We start from the raw sequence: 21197 nt of genomic DNA on the forward strand, positions 1-21197 counted from the left end.
GAAAATTATAGGCTGATTAGCCTAACCTCGGTTGTTGATAAAATTCTAGAATTCATTGTTTAGGATGAGATTTCTAAATTCTTGGAAGTCCAGGTTCGGATTAGAACAAGTCAACATGGGGAGGTCATGCCTGACAAACCCGTTTGAATTCTTTGAAGAGGTAACAAGTAGGTTAGACCAGGGAACCCCAAGTGGATGTTATCTATCTAAAGTTCCAAAAGGCCTTTGATAAGGTGCTCCACAGGAGGCTGCTGAGTAAGGTAAGGGCTCATGGTGTTCAAGGTGACCTACTGGTATGGATTGAGGATTGGCTGTGAGAGAGAAGGCAAAGAGTTGGGATAAAAGGTTTTTTTTGGAATGGCAGGCGGTGACATGTGGTGACCCGCAGGGTTCAGTGTTGGAGCCGCAACTGTTCACACTGGGAGTGCTAGTCCAGAATTCTCTAAAGGTTAACCTGCAGGTTGAGTCTGTGATTAAGAAAGCATATATGGTGTTGTCATTTATCTCAAGAGGGTTGAAATATGCTTCTGAGACTTTATTCTAAATGGGGCCTATCTCGAGCTTTATAGTGTGTTCAATTTTGGGCCCCACACCTCAGGAAGGATATATTGGCACTGGAACGTGTTAACACAGATGATCCCTGGAACAGTAGGCCTAACACATGATGAACGGCTGAGGATCTTGGGATTGTACTCATTAGAGTTTAGAAGGTTGAGGGGAGATCTAATAGAAACTTACAAGATAATGCATGGCTTCGGGGTGGATGTTGGGAAGCTGTTTCTGTTAGGTGGGGAGACTAGGATCCTTGGGCACTGCCTTAGAATTAGAGGGAGTTAATTTAGAATGGAAATGAGACATTCCTTCAGCCAGTGAGTGGTGGGCCTGTGCAATTCATTGCCATGGAGCGCAGCTAGGCCAGGACGTTACATGTCTTCAAGGCAGAGATTGATAATTCTTTGCGAGATCAAGAATTTACCGGCTATGGGGAGAATGCAGATGAGTGGAGTTGAAATGCCCATCAGCAATGGTTAAATGGCGGAGTGGACTCAATGAGCCAAATGGCCTTACTTCCACTCCTATGTTTTATAGTCTTATGCAATTGAGATAGTTTGCTGTTTAAAAGATCCTGACTTGATTTTCTCTTGTGTTCAATAAATTATTGTTATTTTATTGAAAGAACATCAATATCGTCATGACAGTATATTCAGCAATTAATCAACACGGTAAATAAATAGCAGAAAATAAATTGCATTGTTTGTCAAGTCAGTTTCACGATGGGATCAGTTGGGATGTTGCTATTAGTTGGAACATGGCATAAAGGCTGCCAACAAATGACCCCACTCCACTGGGAGTGCTTGGACTGGCCCTTAGGATGTCAATTTTATATGAATGCACCTTCATTTTTAACCCTCCACAGATGATTAGTCACTTGACTTACTAAGTGGTATTTCATATCACTGCAGCATAGTAAAGCCAGGTAAAATAATGTGCAACTTTCCAATATTGAGTCATTAGATGACAAACAATAATATATTCTGAGACCTTTTGCTACAATGTGAACACAGTAGGTTATGTTGAATACAGAAGTAGTTCTCTCCAAACATCCTGGTTAGTAATTAAAGCTAATCATATTTTCAAGTTGAGTCATACAATGTAGAGAAGAAAACAGATGTTTATGATTTGCTGGAAGCCAGGTCAAACATGAACAGTACTTAAATTTGGAGTGTGGCTATCAGGAAATGGGGAGCGGAGTTTCCAGTCACTCTTTTCAATATCTTTATTTGCATCGAAATAGACAGAATGCTGGATCTGTGGAGTGGGAAACGGAGATAACTGAGTCCAGTATGACTCTTCGTCAGCACACTTTTTTGGCATTACCTAGACATTTCTACAACCTTCAGAGAACTCTACATTTCTCGGATTCCAGTCTCTTTCACATCTCCCGATTTCCTGTCCCACCACTGGTGGCTGTGCCTTCCACAGCCACGGTCTCTTATCGCTTTCTTCTTTAAAGCATCGCTTAAGCCTTATGTCTTGCATCAAATGGTGGGCAAGACTGCTTCCTCATGTAGGTCAGCACCAAAATTTTATCTGATTATGCTTGCGTGAATTATTCTGGGATGTTTATTTACTTTATAACTTAGAAGAAAAGCCACACTGGATCCACATGATTTGTAAAACATGGACTAATAAGATAAATCCGATACAGATCTGAGGGTATGTTTGGAGCCAAACTCCCCTTTTTTTTAAGCTGTTGGGAATCACAGATGTATAGCACGGAAACAGGTCCTTTGGTCCAACTCATCCATGCTGACTAGATATTCTAAATTAATCTAGTCCTATTTGCCAGCACTTGTCCCATATCCCTCTAAACCCTACTTATTTGCGTACCCATCCAGATGCCTTTTAAATGTTAAACCACTTCCTCTGGCAGTTCATTCCATACATGCACTATCCTCTGCATGAAAAAGTTGCCCCTTAGGTCCTTTTAAATCTTTCCTCTCACCCTAACCCTGCACCTTCTAGTTCTGGATACCCCCAACCAAGGGAAAAGACCTCATCAACTTAGCCTATTCATACCCCTCATGATTTTATAAACCTGTATAAGGTCACCCCTCTTCCAAATTTCACAACACCATTCTGATAGGAGGGAGGCCCAGAATTGCACATATTATTCCAAAAGTGGTTGCAACATGACCACCCAACTCCTGTACTCAATGCTCTGATCAGTAAAGGAAAGCACACCAAATGCCTTCTTCACTATTCTATCTACTTGATATCACTTTCAAGAAACTATGAACCTGCGCTCCAAGGTCTCTTTGTTTAGCACCACTCCCCAGAATCTTATCATTAAGTGTAGAAGTCCAGCTCTGATTGGCCTTTCCAAAATGCAACACCTCACATTTATCTCTATTAAACCCTTCAACATCACGCTGTCACCTACCTTCAAGCCAGTTCGGTATCCACATGGCTTGTTCTCCCTGCATTCCATGTAATCAAACCATGCTAACCAGTCTATTGCCTTTATACTCTAAGGATTTGCTGACATAAGCTTCCTTTTCTCTCTTGACCAAAATCACTGTCTCGAGTCATCCAGCATTCCATCTACCTACCAGCCTTTCCTTTCACCCCAACAGGAACATATTGAATCTGGATTCTCGTTATCTCATTTCTGAAGCTTCCCATTTTCCAGCAGTCCCTTTACTTTCGAACATCCACCCCCAAACAACTTTTGAAAGCTGTTGCCTAATATCATCAAAATTGGCCTTTTTCCAATTTAGAACTTCAACTTGAAGATCCTGTCTATTCTTTTTCATAATTATTTTACAACAAATAGAATTATGGTCACTGGCCCCAAAGTGCTCCTCCATTGACACCTCAGTCACCTGCCCAGCCTTAGTTCTCAAAAGTAGGTACATGCACAAACTGAACTAGAAAACTTTGTACACACTTAAATTCCTCTCCACCCTTAACACTATGGCAGCCCCAGTCTATATTTGCAAAGTAAATTCCCGACCACAACCACCCTAATATTCGTACAGTTGTTAACAGATCTCCTTACAAATTTATTTCTCAATTTCTCACTGACTTATAAACAGTGGCAGAGTATTTTGTAATTTGCTGTATCCTCAGATGGAAAATTCTTTTTTTAGGGTCAACATGCTGGAAAGCAATTTAATAAAGCAACATCAGAGCAAATTCAAGCACAAGAACAAGAAACTTCCCCTCATTAATCTGCAGACAGAAAATATGTTGGAGAAAACACAACTGAGGAAGTCCCAATTTTTGTTTACTATGGATTCAACTCATCAGGGGCTGATTAGCTTAATTACTTTAATGGCTGGCACGTGATTCAAAATAACACCAATGTGGGCTCAGTTCCCATTCTGGTTAAGCAAGACTTGAGCCTTGCAATCACATCCTGTCCGAGAGTAAAAGGCAACGGCAAACACCACTGAAAAACTGCTAAACATATGACTCTGGGAAGCATTATTAAAACGAATCAAGGACTTGTTTTCAGGCACAGCACACAAATAATAACATTACTCACAGACGAATGTACTTTGTGACTGGCTGCTGTTTAACTTGATGCTGACATTAAAAAAAAACTGCAATGACTATTGTCTCATGGGCATCAGACATACATTGATTTATAGAGGAGAAAGTGAGGACTGCAGATGCTGGAGATCAGAGCTGAAAATGTGTTGCTGGAAAAGCGCAGGTCAGGCAGCATCCAAGGAACAGGAAATTCGACGTTTCGGGCATAAGCCCTACTTTAGGAAAGCCCTTTCCTGAAAAAGGGCTTATGCCCGAAACGTCGAATTTCCTGTTCCTTGGATGCTGCCTAACCTGCTGCGCTTTTCCAGCAACACATTTTCAGCTACATTGATTTATAGTCAGCATGAAATCTCTCTGCATCAGGTCACACATTGGCAAAGAAACCTCCTGTCACACCCCCATCAGCTGATGATTAAATTCTTTTCCATGTTGAACATGGATTGGATTAAGCATCGGATGTAGCAAGAAACAGAATACACACGAGAAACGACTTAGTAGCACCACTACTGATGGACTGGCCAAGACCTAAAGGGCAGCATCTCTGTTAGAATGGATGTGCAGCATTTGGAAAAGAACCAAGAGGAAAAAATATTTATTTGACCTCCATCTGGATCAGAAGAGCAGCCATTTTCAACCACAACCAAACACCTCATGGTCTGGCATATCCCACCACTCTACCATAACCAAACTGGGGTTCACTCCTAGCTCAATGTAGAGTACAGGAGGGCATGCCAGGAGCAGCAACACACACACCTAAACAAGAGGTGGAGTTCTGGCAAAGTTACAAAACAGGCATGCCAAGACAGTCGGAGCAGCCTGCAATAGACAGAGCTAAGCAATCCCATAAACAATGCATCAAAACAAGTTCTGCCATTCTGTTAAATGGTTTCAGGCAACCACAACACCACGAATTATTGGCTCCAAAAATGCACAATCCTTGATAATAGGGGAAGCCAGCACATCAGTGCAAAAGATGAGACTGAAGCATTTGCAATTATCTTCAGCCAGAAGTACCAAGCGGAATGTCTGTCTTGGCCTCTTCGTGAGCAAAGTAGCACAGTTACATCGGTCTTTAGCCATTTCAATTCACGAAACAACTGAAGGATACTGGATATTGCAAAGGTGAAGGGCTTGACAGGGTTGCAGCAGATGTACTGAAGACTTACGCTTCAAAATTAGCCACATTCCTAGTCAAGCTGTACAGTACATCTACAACACTGGTACATATGTGGCAATTTGATAAATCATCCAGGAACATCTCACCCAGCAAAAGTAGGACAAATCCAACTCTGTCAATAACTGCCTCAAATATCTGCACTTGATCATCCTGATTATCAACCAAGTAATAGAAGACGTTGCTAAGTGTTATCAAACAGCATTTGTTCATGGATGTTTAATGCGAATTCTACCAGAGCTGCTCAGTCCCCAACTGCATTACACCATTAGCCCAAAAGAACAGACCTCTAGAGCCAAGCTAAGTGCAACAGTCCTTGAAATCAAGACAGCATTTGACCAAGAATGGCACCAAGGAGCCCTGGAAAAACTGGAATCCAAGGTAATTCGTGTGTGTTTGGTGGAGGGGTCGCAAGGTTGAAGTTGCACGAAGCACAAAGTGAGATGGCTGCAGCTGCTGGAGATCTCTTGTCTTATCCCAGGACATTGCTGCAGGAGTTCCTCTGTATTGTAACTATCTTTTCTGCTTCATCAATGATCTTCTCTCCATAACAACTCAGAAGTGGGGATATCTGCTGATTATTTAAAAATGCTCAAACTATTTCTAATTCCTCAGTTCCTGAAGCAGTTTGTCAACATGCAGCAAGACCTGGACAACTTCATCAGGCTGGGTTAAGTGGCAAGCAAAATTTGTGACAGGCAATGGTCACCCCCCACCCAGAGAGGATTAACTATATCCTCCATTAAATTCAACAGCCTTACCATTGCTGAATTCCCCCATTAACAACATCCTGCTAGTTGCATTGACCAGAAACTGAACTGGATTGAGTGGCGACTAGCAGATCAGAAACTAGTAATTCTGAGGTACTTAAACTCCTGATTCCCCATAACATGCCCATCATAATACAAATCAGGATTATGATGGAATGCTCTCCACATGCCTGGATGAAATGGACTCTAAAAATATTTATGAAGGGTGATACCATCCAGGATGAGCCAGCTCACCTGAGTGGCACCCCACTCACCACCTTCAACATTTACTTGGGTGGACGTTCTGCAAGATGTACTGCAGCAGCTCAACACAGGTATTCAGACATCATCTACCAAACCTGCAACCTCTAACACCTTGGAGGGCTGCAACAAATGCATGGGAGCACCACTATCTGAATACTCCCTTCCTGCCCTGCACCATTCTGATGTAGACCCAGAACACTGCTCCTTTACTGATGTTGAGTCCAAATCCTAGAACACCCTTGCTGAAAGTGCTGCAAGTGTACCTAGCCATCATGGACTTCAGAGTTCAGGAGTACAGTTCAATACCAACTTCTCAAGGCAATAAGGGATGGAAACTAAATGTTAGCTTACCCAGTATTGCGCCCTCTATATTCAACTGTTCTGACGCAAACTAAGTATATTTAAAACAGAACGGGACAGAGGATAATGGAATGTGTGTGCACTTTTTCAGCTGATATACAGCTGCACAGTTTCCAAGGAACAGTGCAAGGCAACAATTCCCACATATTGTGAATAAAAAAAAAATGTACAAAGCATCTGTCACTTTTGCATGCAGACATTGAGAGTTGCAGTTTATACAAAGTATAAAAGATCATAATACAAATTAGCCCCACTTCACTACCTGATGGCCAGCATAAACAGACATTTGAGAGAGAAGTTCATGAAATACATACTTCACTAGCTCAGGAGCCCTATACAGCCATCATTTTCTGTCTTAGCTAGGATGTGGTTAGGGATCAAATCAGAATCTTTCTTGTCTATATTATAGAGAAGACAACTGCCTAAGTAGTGATTCTGAACTCAAAGCATTATGTACATCCACAGATGCTGCCAGGCCTGTTGTGTTTCTACTGCATATTCTGTTTAATTCCTTTCACCTACTTGGCCAACAACACACAATGTTTCTGTAAGCACATTTCAACTCAAAATTGGAAATACGAAAATTAATGGCACTCATTTCCACTACTTAAGATGGGATTAAAGTAGCTCTTCATGTTTCAGAATTCATTCACAAAGCGTGGCTGCTACTATCATTTATTAGCTATATCTTAATATCATTGAGGCAAGCTGCCTTCTCAAACCACTGTAGATCACGTGGTGTAGGTATTCCCACAGAGCTGATATGGGCTTTCAGGATTTTGATCCAGCGACAAAGAAGAAATATTGAAGGACAGGTGCTATCTGACTCGAACACTGACATGTGAACAGTTGCATTCCCATGTGCTAGCTACCTCAGACTTTCTATAGAGAAAGCTGTGAAAAATGTTATGGATCAAAGCTCCTTGCAAACCAGACACTCAAGCTGGAATTAATTAAGAGAAAGAGCAAATAATAAGTTCTCTGTGCTGCAAACATCTCACTCATGATTCACACTAAACTTTAAAACTAATTATTGGGTCCGAACAGGTTAAAGTTATATGGTAAGGTAATTCAATTGCTGCAGCTCAAGACGAAAGAAATGGCAGCTCAAAAGGAGACCCATGTTTCTCTGATAAGGTTAGAACAGGAGGGATTGAGCTGAAACAGTGAGGCTGAAAGGTGCCCAAGCATAATTTCCTTAATGTAACTGAGCAGGATTGGAACTCTCAAGAGGAGAGAGTGGAAGAAGAGTAGGGGTGTGGTGTTGAGGGAATCCAATGCAGGTCTGGCTTGTTGAAGTCAACTGCAGATGAGGAGTTGGAGTTCCACTCATAAATGAGTACCAGGAGTGGACTTGAGGCCAGAGCAGCATGGACCCAAGAAAGGAGCATGAACGACTACAAACAAAAAGTAGTTAAGCCCACAAAGGAGCAACTTGAGAGGGAGCTGCAAGGTCAGATCAGCAAACATGAGCTGTAATCAGGCTACAAAAGTTTAAATGAGGTTTGATGCCCCATTTCATTAATGTCTGGGAAGAGTTGCTGACAAATCTATGGGATCTTTCATGATCACGAGATATTTGGTGTGTGTTGTGAAGCATTCCATCTCATTGCATTATCCATGTTTACCACGTTAATTATGGGTGTTAGAATCAAGCTGTACATGTTTTGTGCATTGGACAATTGCTAGTTCCAAGTGGTAAAATCCTGTGGATTTATTCTTTAAGCTTTGATGTTAATTTAAATTACATTTGCATTATTTAATTTGTTTCATATGCAAATTATACTTTAAAAAAGTGAAATCTTGTGACATAGTGCTATTGGTTAGAATTAAATATTCCGATTACTTTTAAACATCAGAGATCCCTGAACAGACCATATCAGCTGTTACCTGTATGAAGGCCGTCTCGATAGAATTTCTCTACGTTTCTGAGAGTCAGTCATGCTATCCACAGATTCCTGGGAGTCCTCACTTTCAGGTATAGTGGAGATCTGAAACAAAACAAAACTCAGTATCCTTCTTGTCCACTTTTCTTTCAATTTACAATATAGCCCCAAAATAAGTACTCGATAATAGCTTATCGGCTAAACTGTAGCTTTCAGAGCAAGGTTGGATTAATATAAGAGGTATTATAACTAAGAATTTGTTCACATATTTTCCTAACCAATTGTATGCTCCATACAAGAAACAATGCCTGCATTTACATAGCATGATTTATAAATTCCAAGTCTCACAACACCTTTCATAGCTACTGAAGTGCTTTTCAAGCAGTTGAAGCTGTCAGTGTAGAAGATTAAGCAGTACATTTGTTCTCAGTAAGGTCTTTTAAACAGCAGCGCAATGAAAATATGAGAAACAGAAGCAGAAGTAGGCCATTCGGCCACTCGAGCTTGGCCTGAACACGGCCAAAGTTGATCTGCCCCATGCCTCAATAGGCCTTTCATGCCAACTCATCAAGAGCTCTCAACTTCCTGATATTCCAAGTACTTTCAGTAATCTAGCTGTCAGAACTCTGGGGTACAGAACTCCAGACATTCACTATCCTCCAGAAGAAACTCCATTGTATTCCAGTGTTAATGAGTACCCTTTACTCTGTAACTATGCTCACTAGTTCAAGGCTTCCTCATTAGAAAATTTTCTCAACATCTACCTGATCAAACCCTTTCAGAGTCTTGTACATTTCAAAAGGACCATCCTTCAGTTTTCTAAACCCAAATGAATAAAAAACTGAATTTTTTAACCATGCTTCATGAGTCAACCCCTCTATCCAAAAAACAGATTAGTGAATCTCTTGAACACGCTCTAATACCATCATATCCTTTTCCTAGATAGAAGGACCAAAATTACACAGTACTCCACGTGCAGCCTCACCAACACCGCCCAAATGTAACAGACTTCTGTATTTTTAATCTATAACTCCTAAGCTATAAAGGACAGCATTTAATTTGCCTTCTTTCTTTCTTTCTTTCTTGTTGTTGCACCTTCATGCCAACATTTTTAATCTGTCATGCATAACAACCAAATCACTCTTCACTGCACTGCACTTTTTGGAGTCTCTTTCTATTTAAATAGTCTGCTTTTGATTTTTCTTACCAAAGTGCATGATCTCAGATGTTCCTATGTTAAATTCCATGTCGCAATTTTTTGCTCACTCATACAACCTTTACCCCCCTTGCAGATTGTTCAACATGACCTTTTAGCTAGTTTTGTACCATCAGCAAATTGAGACACACACTATCCTTGCCTCAGATCACTTATTATAGATCATAAATAATTGAGGACCAACGGCTAATGTTTGTGCACGTGACTAGTCAAGTCTTTCCCAACTGAAAAAGACTGATTAACCCCAAACGTGTCGTGTTAACTAATCTTCAATCCATGCGAATACACCACTGTCAATATCATGAGCACCAACCTGCGAAATAACCTTTTACAAAGCATCGTATCAAATATATCTAGAAATCCAAATACAAATCATTCTACTGGGACCCCTTTATCAACTCTGCTTGATATATCCTCAAAGAAATCTAGCCATGTTGTCAACCATGGTATCTGTTTGACTGGGTTAAGTCTTTCTCACTGCATTTTTCCTTTTAAATACTTTTTAAGGAAAAGACCAGTTTTAAAAACCAGTGATTGCAAGAAAATTCTGTATAGGTTAAAAGTACAGTAACATGACACTCATTGCAAACACAGTAGTGTTTGAAGGCAGAGTACAGCCAAAGGACTGTGTACAAATGAAGATTTGGTTGACAACAGATAGCAGATTGTTAACTGTCATTGGTTTTTAGACAAGTGACCAAAGGATTTCTGCCAGCCAACAATGTCACTGGTTCTCAGGAAGTTGAACAGTTTGCATCTTTTAATAAGATTTTGAGAAGCCTTCAGACCACCAGCAGCTCAGTAGCTCTCCCTCTGTTCTCCAGAGTAAAAGCGACTTTAAGCCTGAAGAAAACAAGTCTATCTTTCCTTCAACAGTTGCTGCAAGCTGTGATTTTGAGGAAAGACATTCTGGCTATTGAGGGAGTGCAGCATAGGTTCACAGGGTCAATTCCTGGAATGGCGGGATTATCTTACACAAAGACTGGAGTGACTGGGCTTGTTTACCCTTGAGTTTAGAAGACTGAGAGGGGATCTGATTGAGACATATAAAATTATTAAAGGATTGGAAACTCTGGAGGCAGGAAACATGTTTCCGCTGATGGGTGAGTGCCGAACCAGAGGACACAGCTTAAAAATACGGGGTAGACCATTTAGGACAGAGATGAGGAGAAACTTCTTCACCCAGAGTGTGGTGGGTGTGTGGAATGGTCTGCCCCAGAGGGCAGTGGAGGCCCAGTCTCTGGATTCACTTAAGAAAGAGTTGGATAGAGCTCTCAAGGAGAGTGGAATCAAGGGTTATGGAGATAAGGCAGGAACAGGATACTGATTAAGGATGATCAGCCATGATCATATTGAATGGTGGTGCAGGATCGAAGGGCAGAATGGCCTACTCCTGCGCCTATTGTCTATTGCCTTACTGACCAGAAATAGACAAAGACCTTATATTCGCAAACCAGCCACCCTGCATCTCTGGCAAACCATTGGAAGCATCTGAAAAATAAACAAGCAACAGCATTTTGATCACCAGATCATTTTGATAGCAACAGCAATTCTGAAAAGATCACCAACTTCCGTCCCAGTTCCTCCTCCACCCGTAATCCATTTTTTTGTTCTCCTGCCAAAGTCTATTTGTATGTAAGGGGGAATTTACAACAGAATAAGACCTTCAATTAATAGAGTTCTATGTCAATGGCATATAGTTGTTTACCTGTAGCAAGAGTCTAATTACATTTAATAAGTAGTATTTCTTAACTATGAAACTACGTAGTGCTTTTTGCTAATCTGGGTCTGAAAATCTGGTAAACATTAACAACCACAGGAAGTGGGGTTTGATTTCCAGTGCACGATCCCAGCGAGTTGTAACATGGTCCTCAATAATGGACTCTAGCATTTGCCCAATGACAGATGCTGGGCTAAGTAGCCTATACTTTCCTGCTTCCCTCCCTTTAATAGGGATGTCACATTAGCAATTGTCCAATCTCTGTAACCCTTCTGGAATGTTTCAACCGATGCCTCCACTACATCTGTAGCAATTTCGTGAAAACCCTTGGATGCTGGCTATCAGGTCCTAGTGATTCGTATGCTTTTAGTTCCATGAGTTGGTCAAATACTTTGTCCCGTGATTGACATTGTTAGAAAATCTTTCCCACCATTAGCATCTTTACAGGTATCTTCCAGATTTTTAGTGTCTTCCACTGTGAATACCAAACAAAATATTGGTTTAAATAATCTGCAACTTCCATATTCAGTTATTAATTCCCAGCTTCATCCTCCAAGAATCCCACACTTCAGTTGCTCTCTTGCTTTCTAGATTCCCACTGATACTGTTTGTTTTTCTATTCTTTCCAATTTACTTTCATAATAAATTTCTCCTTCTTTATTAGCTTTATAGTCACATAATGCTATTTTTAAAAAAAATTCCAATTCTATACCCAAACACTCATTTTTGTTTTGTGTGCTTTAGGTTTTGACTGGATATTCTCCTTGACCACCTCTGTTAACCACAGTGGGTCATGCTTCATGTTGAGTCTTTCTTTTGACAGAAAACACTTTTTGCTCAGTATTATAAAATTTATTCTTGATGAAGGGCTTTTGCCCGAAACATAGATTCCCCTGTTCCTCGGATGCTGCCTGACCCGCTGTACATTTCCAGCACGACACTCTCGACTCTAATCTCCAATATCCGCAGTCATCACTTTCACTCTATTATGAAATATATGTTTATATGTCTGCCACTGCTCATTCACCAACCTTCTTCCTAGTCTACTTTACTAGCCAGCTTTAGATAATTGTTTCTTCATACCTCTGTAATTGCCCTTATTTAATTTGAGGACACTGGCTTGAAATGTTGGTCGCTCTGTTTCAAACTGAATTTGAAATTCTACCATGGTGTGATCGCTATTCCCCTAGAACACCTTTAACCATGAGATCTCTCGTTAACATTACCTCATTACATATTGATGGTTCTGAAATATCCTGTGCAAAGAAACAATTCCTGATGCATTCGACAAATGCCCATGTTACACTTGTACATCTGATTTTTCCAGCCAGTATGTAATTAAAATTGCCCATGACAATCTTACAACCTTTCTTACACTCTTTCATTGTTTTTCATTTATTATTCAGTTCTGAGACTCAGCTCTTCGGGTACCTATATACGACTTCCATCCAGGATTCTCTCTCCTGCTATTTCTTACTCTCACCCAAACTTATTATACACCACGAGTTATTGCACATACATTAAAGTACTCACCAGCACATATATCTTACTTTTATTAATAAAATTAGCCCACCTCCCTTTTGTCTTTGATTATTATTCTGGAACATTAAATATCCTTGAGTTCCCAGTCATCCTGCAACACATCACTACAATAGTCTATCAAGCCATAGTCATTTATTTCCACTTTTGCTGCCAATTCATGCACCTTTTAATACAAATATCGCATGTATTCAGAAAGAGGTTTGTGCTTTGACTATTTACTATGATGTTTTTTTTTCCTCTTTATTCAATCATGGGATGAGGGCAGTACTGGCTATTTATTGCCCATCCCTAATTGCAGAGCGATCAGTTAAGAGTCAATCACATGCCTGTGGATCTGGAGTCACATGCAGGCCAAACAGGTGCGATTGGCAGTTTTCTTCCCTAAAAACCATTACAGACTCTGGCTCTAATTTCTGCTCCACTCTTCTGAACACATTTTCTACACCTTCATGTCACACTATAATTATCAATCATCTCTTCACTACCCCGTGCTTCTATTCTCATTAGGTATTGATTTTGTAAAATAATACTCTATCCATTTGAAAACTCCACCCATAAATGAATTAGTTTAAATTCCTATTTACAAATCCTAGATACATGAATCACCATAACACTGATGAAGGTTATCCCAAGAGTACAGCTCTCTCTTCCCGCCAGTGTCTGTCAATTTTAACCCATTTTTCCCACACCAATCTTGCAGCCATGCATTATTCTCTCTAACATTATTAACATTACACTAATTTGCCAATGATTCAGGTAGTATTCCAGAGATTGCTGCCTTTGTAGCTGCTGTTTTTTTTTAAATTTAGCCCCAAGCTGCTCTCAATCCTTCAGCAGAGCTTGTTTTCTAATCTTTCCCAAGTTGTTTGTACCGACATGGACTACAACTGGATTCTTTCCAGACCCACTTCAAGTTCTGCTCCAGACAAGATCACCTGAACCTTGGCACCACAGGAAAAAGTCTTGGGATCTTATCTTTGGGGCAGGAAACGCTATTTATTTTCCCATGCTATTCCCTATCACAACTACATAACTCTTTTCTTTGTCCACAGTGCTGTGATTGGTTTATTCATTCTCAATGCAGTCTGTGTTCACCTACAATGAGAGCAAGAAGCTGGTACTTCGAGGAGGAAATGGGCTGAGGCTCATCCAAAGCTAATGTTTCAGATCCCTCTATCTGCCTCATTCACATTCACACCACCCTGTCTTTGACTGTGGATCAAACTGATGCAATTAAATGAAGTGAGATTTGACTGCCCCCTGAAACGAAAGGTACTTTTATCCCTTACTGATGTGCTGCAGAGTCCACAACTCGGATTCCAACTCATCAACTCAGACAAAGCTCCTCAAATAGCAAACATTTGCTATGTATGTGGTCAATGTTGCCTAGAGGCCCACGCAGTTAGTAAGAAAATTCGGGAGAATGTTGTCGTGGACCACACTGGTGCATTTTTCTTTCAATCCTTTCTCACATTCATCTGCCAAACCACAAGTTTGAAATTAATGAATCCTCCACCCAACACCACTCCGGATGGAAAGGGGAAATTTAAGTTGCATCAAGATAAACTATTTGATGCCTCACACAGCTGTTAGGAGAATGAAATCAGCTGCTGGAAATCACTAGTATAACAGTAAAAGGCTAATATCTTGGATCTTACATAGAGTGTGCAATTCTAATTTGTTCACAATATGTGACAACACCCCACCAGTTTATCAGAAAGGATATGCTACAACTATACTAGATACTAGTTAGGTCACAGGAAAGAAGTGATCACATGACAGGATACAGAGGAGATCGATTACATTGCTGTCAGGAATGGATAAATTTAGCTGCGAGAAGTGATTGGATAGTTTGGGACAGTTTTCTTTTGAAAAGATGAGATGGAGGGAAATTTATTGAACTGTATAAAATTATGAGGGGTTCTGAACGAATAGGTAAGTAGTAACTGTTTCCCATGGTACAAAGATTAATTATCAGAAATCAATGATTTAAAAAAATGAAGTGGTAAAAGATTTAGGAGGCAAGTTGAGAACTATTTGATTCAGACTGTTGCCTATGTAGAGCTAACTCCCTGAGTGGGTGGTTAAGACAGAAATACTCATTACATTTATCACTAGCATATGCATCAATACTATAAGCTACAAAACCTTGAACAAATAGCTGGAAAATCGGATTAGGCAGGATAGCTTTCTCAAATGAGACATATTGGGCCAATATTCACCTCCTGTGTGCTGAATTTGAGAGATACAAATCTTTTACATGAGACAGTGGGTCATAAGATATTCACACTACAATTGTTTTCTTTAATACTTACATTTCAATTCAATAGCAGATAGTGTGCAACCTCATTGTTCTGCACGACAGTGAACTAAGCTTCAAAGCACATGTGGTCCACCATTAAGGTTACTGATTTCCTCCTTTGAACCATCGCTGCCTTTGCCTCCAGGCTTAATTCTGAAATATATTCCTTTTTGACTTCAAGTCATAATTCATACTGAACTCCATCAAAGACACCCTGTCATAATCACCATCTTGTCCCTTTCAATATTTTACTACTGACTTACGGATATGGAGCTCCCCTACTAAACCTCAAGATCCCTTTCCCCAATGCAAACTAACTACAATTTCCCCACAGAAATATAGAAAACATATGGCCTCATTTTTGCCTTTAAGGTTGCACTGCGATTCAACACAATCATAGCAGATTTCCTCCCCATGCTCTTTGATCTCTTTAACCCCAAGAACTATATCAAACTCCTTCCTGAAACACATTCAATGTTTTGGCCTCAGTTACTTTCTGCGGCAGAGACTTCTACAGGCTCACCATTCTCATACAAATATTTCTCTCCATTTCAGCCCTAAATGGCCTACCTGGCAATCTTAAATTGCGATCCCGGCTCTGGACTCCTGATGGCATTGGAAACATCCTTCCTGTGTTTACCCAGTCTAATCCTCTTAGAATGTTACAGATTTCTATGAAATTCCCTTCATTCCGCTTAATGAATTCACGTGGAGTTTTGATTCTACCCTACCTCTGCTAATAAAAGCTAGTTAGTCAGAAATTATAATTTAACTGGGTTTATGAGACATGCATTGTAACACGGAAGCTAAAGGAATCAAGAAAGTTGAGAATTACATCAGGATAGAAAGGAAAAAACAAAATGTCAAACCAGTGTAATTAAGATTAAAGAATCTCAACAGATTATAGATAGTCGAAAAGTGATTTCAAGACAGTTAAAAAAAGGCAGACAAATCACACTAGGGAATGCATGCTGCAAGGGAAGTGAGTCACCTACTGTTCAACCAACACTGTTTTAGCTTTACCAGTTCTTTTCTTCTGCTTTGTTTATGCCAGTAATTAATTCCAAATATTTATGTAATCCAAGCTTACTCTGCTAACCATCTCCTCCTCTCCACCCACGCTTACTCATCAATCTGTCATTGTGCACACCAAGGCGAGCGAAATAATGAACATCTGGACCATGGAGTTCTTCCAAATGGACCATAGGATGTGTTCACCCAAGTAGTAGTTGGGGAACATAGCATAGCTGCATTTAAGGGGAAGCTAGATAAACACGAGGGTGAACAACACAAGAATGTTTTTAGGATTAGTTGAAATAAGGTGAAAGACTCAGAGCATAAACAACATGGCCCAAATAAACAGAAGAGTCAGTTTCTGCACTGTACACTAGTGTATTATAAACTGCATCTAAGTTGTGCTCACTATCTAGAGCCACTGTCACTATAAAAATCCTAAAGCATTAAGCAAACAATAATTATTGTAAAACACATGCACAGTTAAGTCCTCTGTTCTATGAAACAGGATTGCTTACGAGCACAGAACATAACCTTGATTCACTGTACCAATGTTTCGAAGTGAAGTCTGCCGATACAAATCTCCACCAGCAGCTTGTTAAAAGTATTACACTGACCAATAAATTTAAAACTTACAAAACCTTTGTTGGGAGTCAGCTTATCGGCTGAGATAGTTATTTTTCACAACAAATCTTCAAAAGATTTTATGGTGAAGCCATCATTGAAAATGAAACGTCTCCCTGTTTGATATATTTGAAAGGCATCATGAATTACTTTGTTATGATTGTGGGAAATCATAATTTCCAGTATGCTATTTAATTTCACAGATGTCTAGCTTAGCCTTCTATGAGTTTTCGATGCTCCTGTTAGAACAGTAGTTAGAACGGTTTCCTTTGTTTGTCTTCGTACAATGGTCAAGGACCAATCATTCAAGTAGCCCCAAAATACATTGAGGCAGGGAGACTCTTCTCTTGATATCTCTGGGAAAATCCAGTCACTAGGGCAAATACTTAGAAGACACTTTTCTTTCCTTTCTATTGTGTAGGCATGAGAACAAGCCATTTCCATTTACTCACAAACCAGTTCTCTCTCAAACTTGCTGCTGATAGTGAATTATCAGCAGCAAAAAATGAGAGAGAACATGTGATTGGAGAAGCAGTCTTACTCATCTGACTGGGAACAGGAAAACTGTAGCAATAGATTCCCTGCAAATCAATGTGGAGTGTCCAGACTAAAACTAGAGTTCAGGGGCTACTAATGGGAGGAAATGCATTTGATACTTACCTTGAACACTAAGTAAATTGCATAACTTAACATTGTACAGTTTTATTTCAAAAAGATTTGGATTAGTGATTATCGCATCTCAGTAGTACTTTCCTTCTGTTTTGGCTTAAAGTTTATTGGAGAAATTGATAATTGAGGATTTTGAATAATTCTCTCAACCTACTTCTGAGAGAGTTCAAGTTCTCCATACATCAACACAAACAGAGAAGACAATGGTATTGAGTGACAACATCAACTAATGAAGGAGTTAGTGAAATTGAAATAGTAGCCCATCAAAATAAACAAACAATCTGTCCTTGAGAAACTTCAAGACGAGTGCTGGAGCAAACAAGATTACTTTGAACAGTGCATTCAGGATTAAAGATCAAATACTTGAATGCCAAAATTCCATGCTCATGAACAATTCTGATTAATGAACGCCACTCCAAAATAAAAAGTGTATCTGTGAAACAATAGTTTGAGAACGCAGATGAAGCTTATAGTCAAGAAATTGATTGGACAAATTGAGAACAAGGCAAAGGCCTGAGAAACAAAATCTATTGAATTTGCTTATGGCAAAAAACAAAGTAAATCTTGAATTGCACCATAACTAGAAAAATTCAAATAGTGCAAAACAAACACTGAAAAAACAAAGTTTGTTCACTCACCTGTGGACCACATATGTACCCAGGTTTAAACAAAAGCCTCATGTTTAGACAATATGAGCTACACTTCAAACTAATTTGTCATGCTTCATATATGCATTTAAAATTTGGATCAAGATAACGTACACTTTGTAACATTATGTGGGACTTACCTGAACAGTCTGAACTTGAGGGGACTGTATGACTGAGGACTGAGCTGCTTGGATAACTCCTTGGACTTGAACAGTCTGCCCATTCGGCAATTGCACTAAAGTTACTGCTGGACTTGTTGTTGATTGGATCCCAGGCATGGTTACCTAGGAATATCAAATATAGAAACTTGATTACTGCAATTAGTCCATATTAAAAAGAATAATTTAACTTAGAGTGTTCCATTCAAATATTAGATACTGTAAATGGGAAAAAAACATGCTGAATACAAGTTGCATTTAATTTTAATGAAATTTTGAGGTCATGTACATAAACACTCTTCTAGGAGGTGTTCCTACGGTCACTGAGCTATACTGATTTATATTAATCCATTAATTTGCCCTTCCTGGGTTCAGTGTCAATTGTTTCAATCCAATGATGCACAGTGCAAATTCAAGCTATTATTCAAAACTAAATATTAGAAAGGCTGTGGTGAGTTTACGACAAGATGAATAATGAACACAGATTGGGAGGCTGACCAAGAATACGCTTGAATAGTTGAATTTGGATGGGACAATGGCATGAATATGGGTTTGGTGGTAGATAAGCTTAGGAATGCAGAGAGGGGAATAGAGTAGATAAATAACAGCTCAGGAACAAACTGGAGCTAATGAGATGCATCCTAGGATACTAAAGGAAGTAGCTACACAGAGGCAGTGTGTTGCTGTGGCAGAAATCTTCCAAGAATCTTCAGATTCTGGGAAAGTCACAGAGGATTGAAAAACTGCCCTTGTAACACATTTACTTAAAGGTAGGAGACAAAAACAAGTAAATACAGGCCAGTTAGTTTAACATCCAACGTTTGAAAAATGTTATTCACATACTTTGACATATGCTTTGTAAAAGCAGTGTATTTAGAAATGCACAATATGACTTTAATGGTAAGGGATTTTACCTTTCAAATCATGGACCAGGACTGTCATAGTGTTAAGGGCTTGGATGGGGAGGAATTTGTTACTTATATAAAAAAAAACAAACATTCTTATTGAATATTTGGATGTAACCACCAGAGGAGTAGTAAAACTTGTCTCTCTGTTGGGAAATAAGACAGGGCAAGTGACTGAGGTGTCAATGGGAGGGTATTTTGAGTTAAGTGATCATAATTCTATAGTTTTAAAACAGTTATGGAAAAAGAATAGACCTGATCTAAAGTTTAAATTGGAGGAAGTCCAATTTTGAGGGTATTAGACAGGAACTTTCAAAAGTTGATTGGGGGAAGATTCTTTGCAGATAAAGGGATGTTTGCGAAGGGAGAGGTCTTTAACAATGAGATAAATCAATGTTCAGAGACAGTATGTTCCTGTTGGTGTGAAGGGCAAGGCTGGTAGGTTTAGGGAATGCTGGATAACTAGTGAAATTGAGGCTCTGGTTAAGAAAAAGGAGGCATATGACAGGTATAGACAGTTGCAATCGAATGAATTCCTGGAGTAGTATAAGGGCAGGAGGAATACAATTCAGAGGAAAATCAGGAGGATAAAAAGGGGACATGAGGTAGCTTTGGTAAATAGAGTTACAGAGAATCCAAAGAGATTTTATAACATATTTTGGGCAAAAGTGTAACTAGGGAGAGAATAGGACCCCATAAAGATCAATATGGCTGTCGGTGTGTGGAACCACAGAAGATAGATGAGATACTAAATGAAAATTTTACATCAATATTAACTGTAAGGACATTGAAGCTAGGGAAGTTGGGGAAATAAAAAGTCATGTCCAACACTAAAAGATAAAGGTTTAAGATGAGAGAAGATCGATATAAAAAGGACTGGAAGATAACATTTTTATACAGAGTGGTATGGAGCGAGCTGCCAAAGGAAGTGGTGGAGGAGGGTACAATTACAACATTTAGAAAGATATCTGGATGGATATGCTAATAGAAATAGTTTAGAGGGATAATGGACCAAATGCTGGCAAATGGGACTAGGTCAGTTTGCAAAGTCTGATTGGCACAGATATGTTGGACCAAAGAGTCTGTTTCCATGCAGTATGACAATGACAAAGCAGAGTCAGCATGGCTTCATGAAACAGAAATTATGCCTCCAAAACTCCCAACGTATTGGAATTCTTTGAGGTGGTAACAAACAGGGTAGACAAAAGGGTAAGCAGTAGGAAGAATACAGAAGGTATTTGGTAAGATACCACACATTTGGCTACTCAATATTAAGAAAGCCCATTGCACTGGAGGCAGTATAATAAGAATGGATAGAGGTTTGGCAAACTAGTACAAAATAAATTTGGGAGCATTTTCAGGATGGCAAATTGTAAATTAGAGTGTCACAGGGACTGGTGCTGTGTGCATATATAATGACTTGTATACTGTAGTCAACTTTGCAGATGACAAAAACAGGTAGGAAAACGAGTAGTGTGGATAATCAAGTGGGCAAAAACTTGGCAGATGAAATATATAGTGAATATGAAGTTTTGCACTTTGGCAGGAATAACAGGAGCTGAATATGATATAAGCGGAGAACGACTGGAGAAAGAATGCAGCAGAGGCATCTGAGAATCCTCATACATAAATCATAAAATTCCAACATACAAGTTCAGCAGGTAATTGGAAAGGCAAATGAAATGTTGGCCTTTATTTCATGGGGAACAGTTTGAGAAAATAGGGAGGTCTAGCTAAAACTATTCAGGACACTAGTGAGATCACAATTGGAATACTGTGAACAACTATATTGGGCACCTTACCAAAAGGAAAAGTATAATGGGATTCAGGGCAGTATGCTACTCAGAGAAAGTATGCTAGGCTATTCTCATGTATGGAGGGATCTTCTTATAAGAAGAGGTTGATTGG

At 39.5% G+C, this 21197-nt stretch overlaps 1 protein-coding gene across 4 annotated transcripts in view; it reads right to left on the bottom strand.

Annotated features, from left to right (window-relative positions):
* creb1b (cAMP responsive element binding protein 1b) overlaps positions 1-21197 on the bottom strand; it is an 85137-nt gene that overhangs the window by 21389 nt on the left and 42551 nt on the right. For all 4 annotated transcript variants that reach the window (XM_060827623.1, XM_060827624.1, XM_060827621.1 and 1 more), the window contains 2 exons: positions 18367-18510; positions 8497-8597 (listed from right to left, as the gene is read on the bottom strand). In XM_060827623.1, coding sequence (XP_060683606.1) covers positions 8497-8597; positions 18367-18510 — 245 coding nt within the window. The remainder of the gene's footprint in view (positions 1-8496; positions 8598-18366; positions 18511-21197) is intronic.

Source organism: Hemiscyllium ocellatum, chromosome 7 (genome assembly GCF_020745735.1).
Source record: "Hemiscyllium ocellatum isolate sHemOce1 chromosome 7, sHemOce1.pat.X.cur, whole genome shotgun sequence".
Taxonomy (NCBI): domain Eukaryota; kingdom Metazoa; phylum Chordata; class Chondrichthyes; order Orectolobiformes; family Hemiscylliidae; genus Hemiscyllium; species Hemiscyllium ocellatum.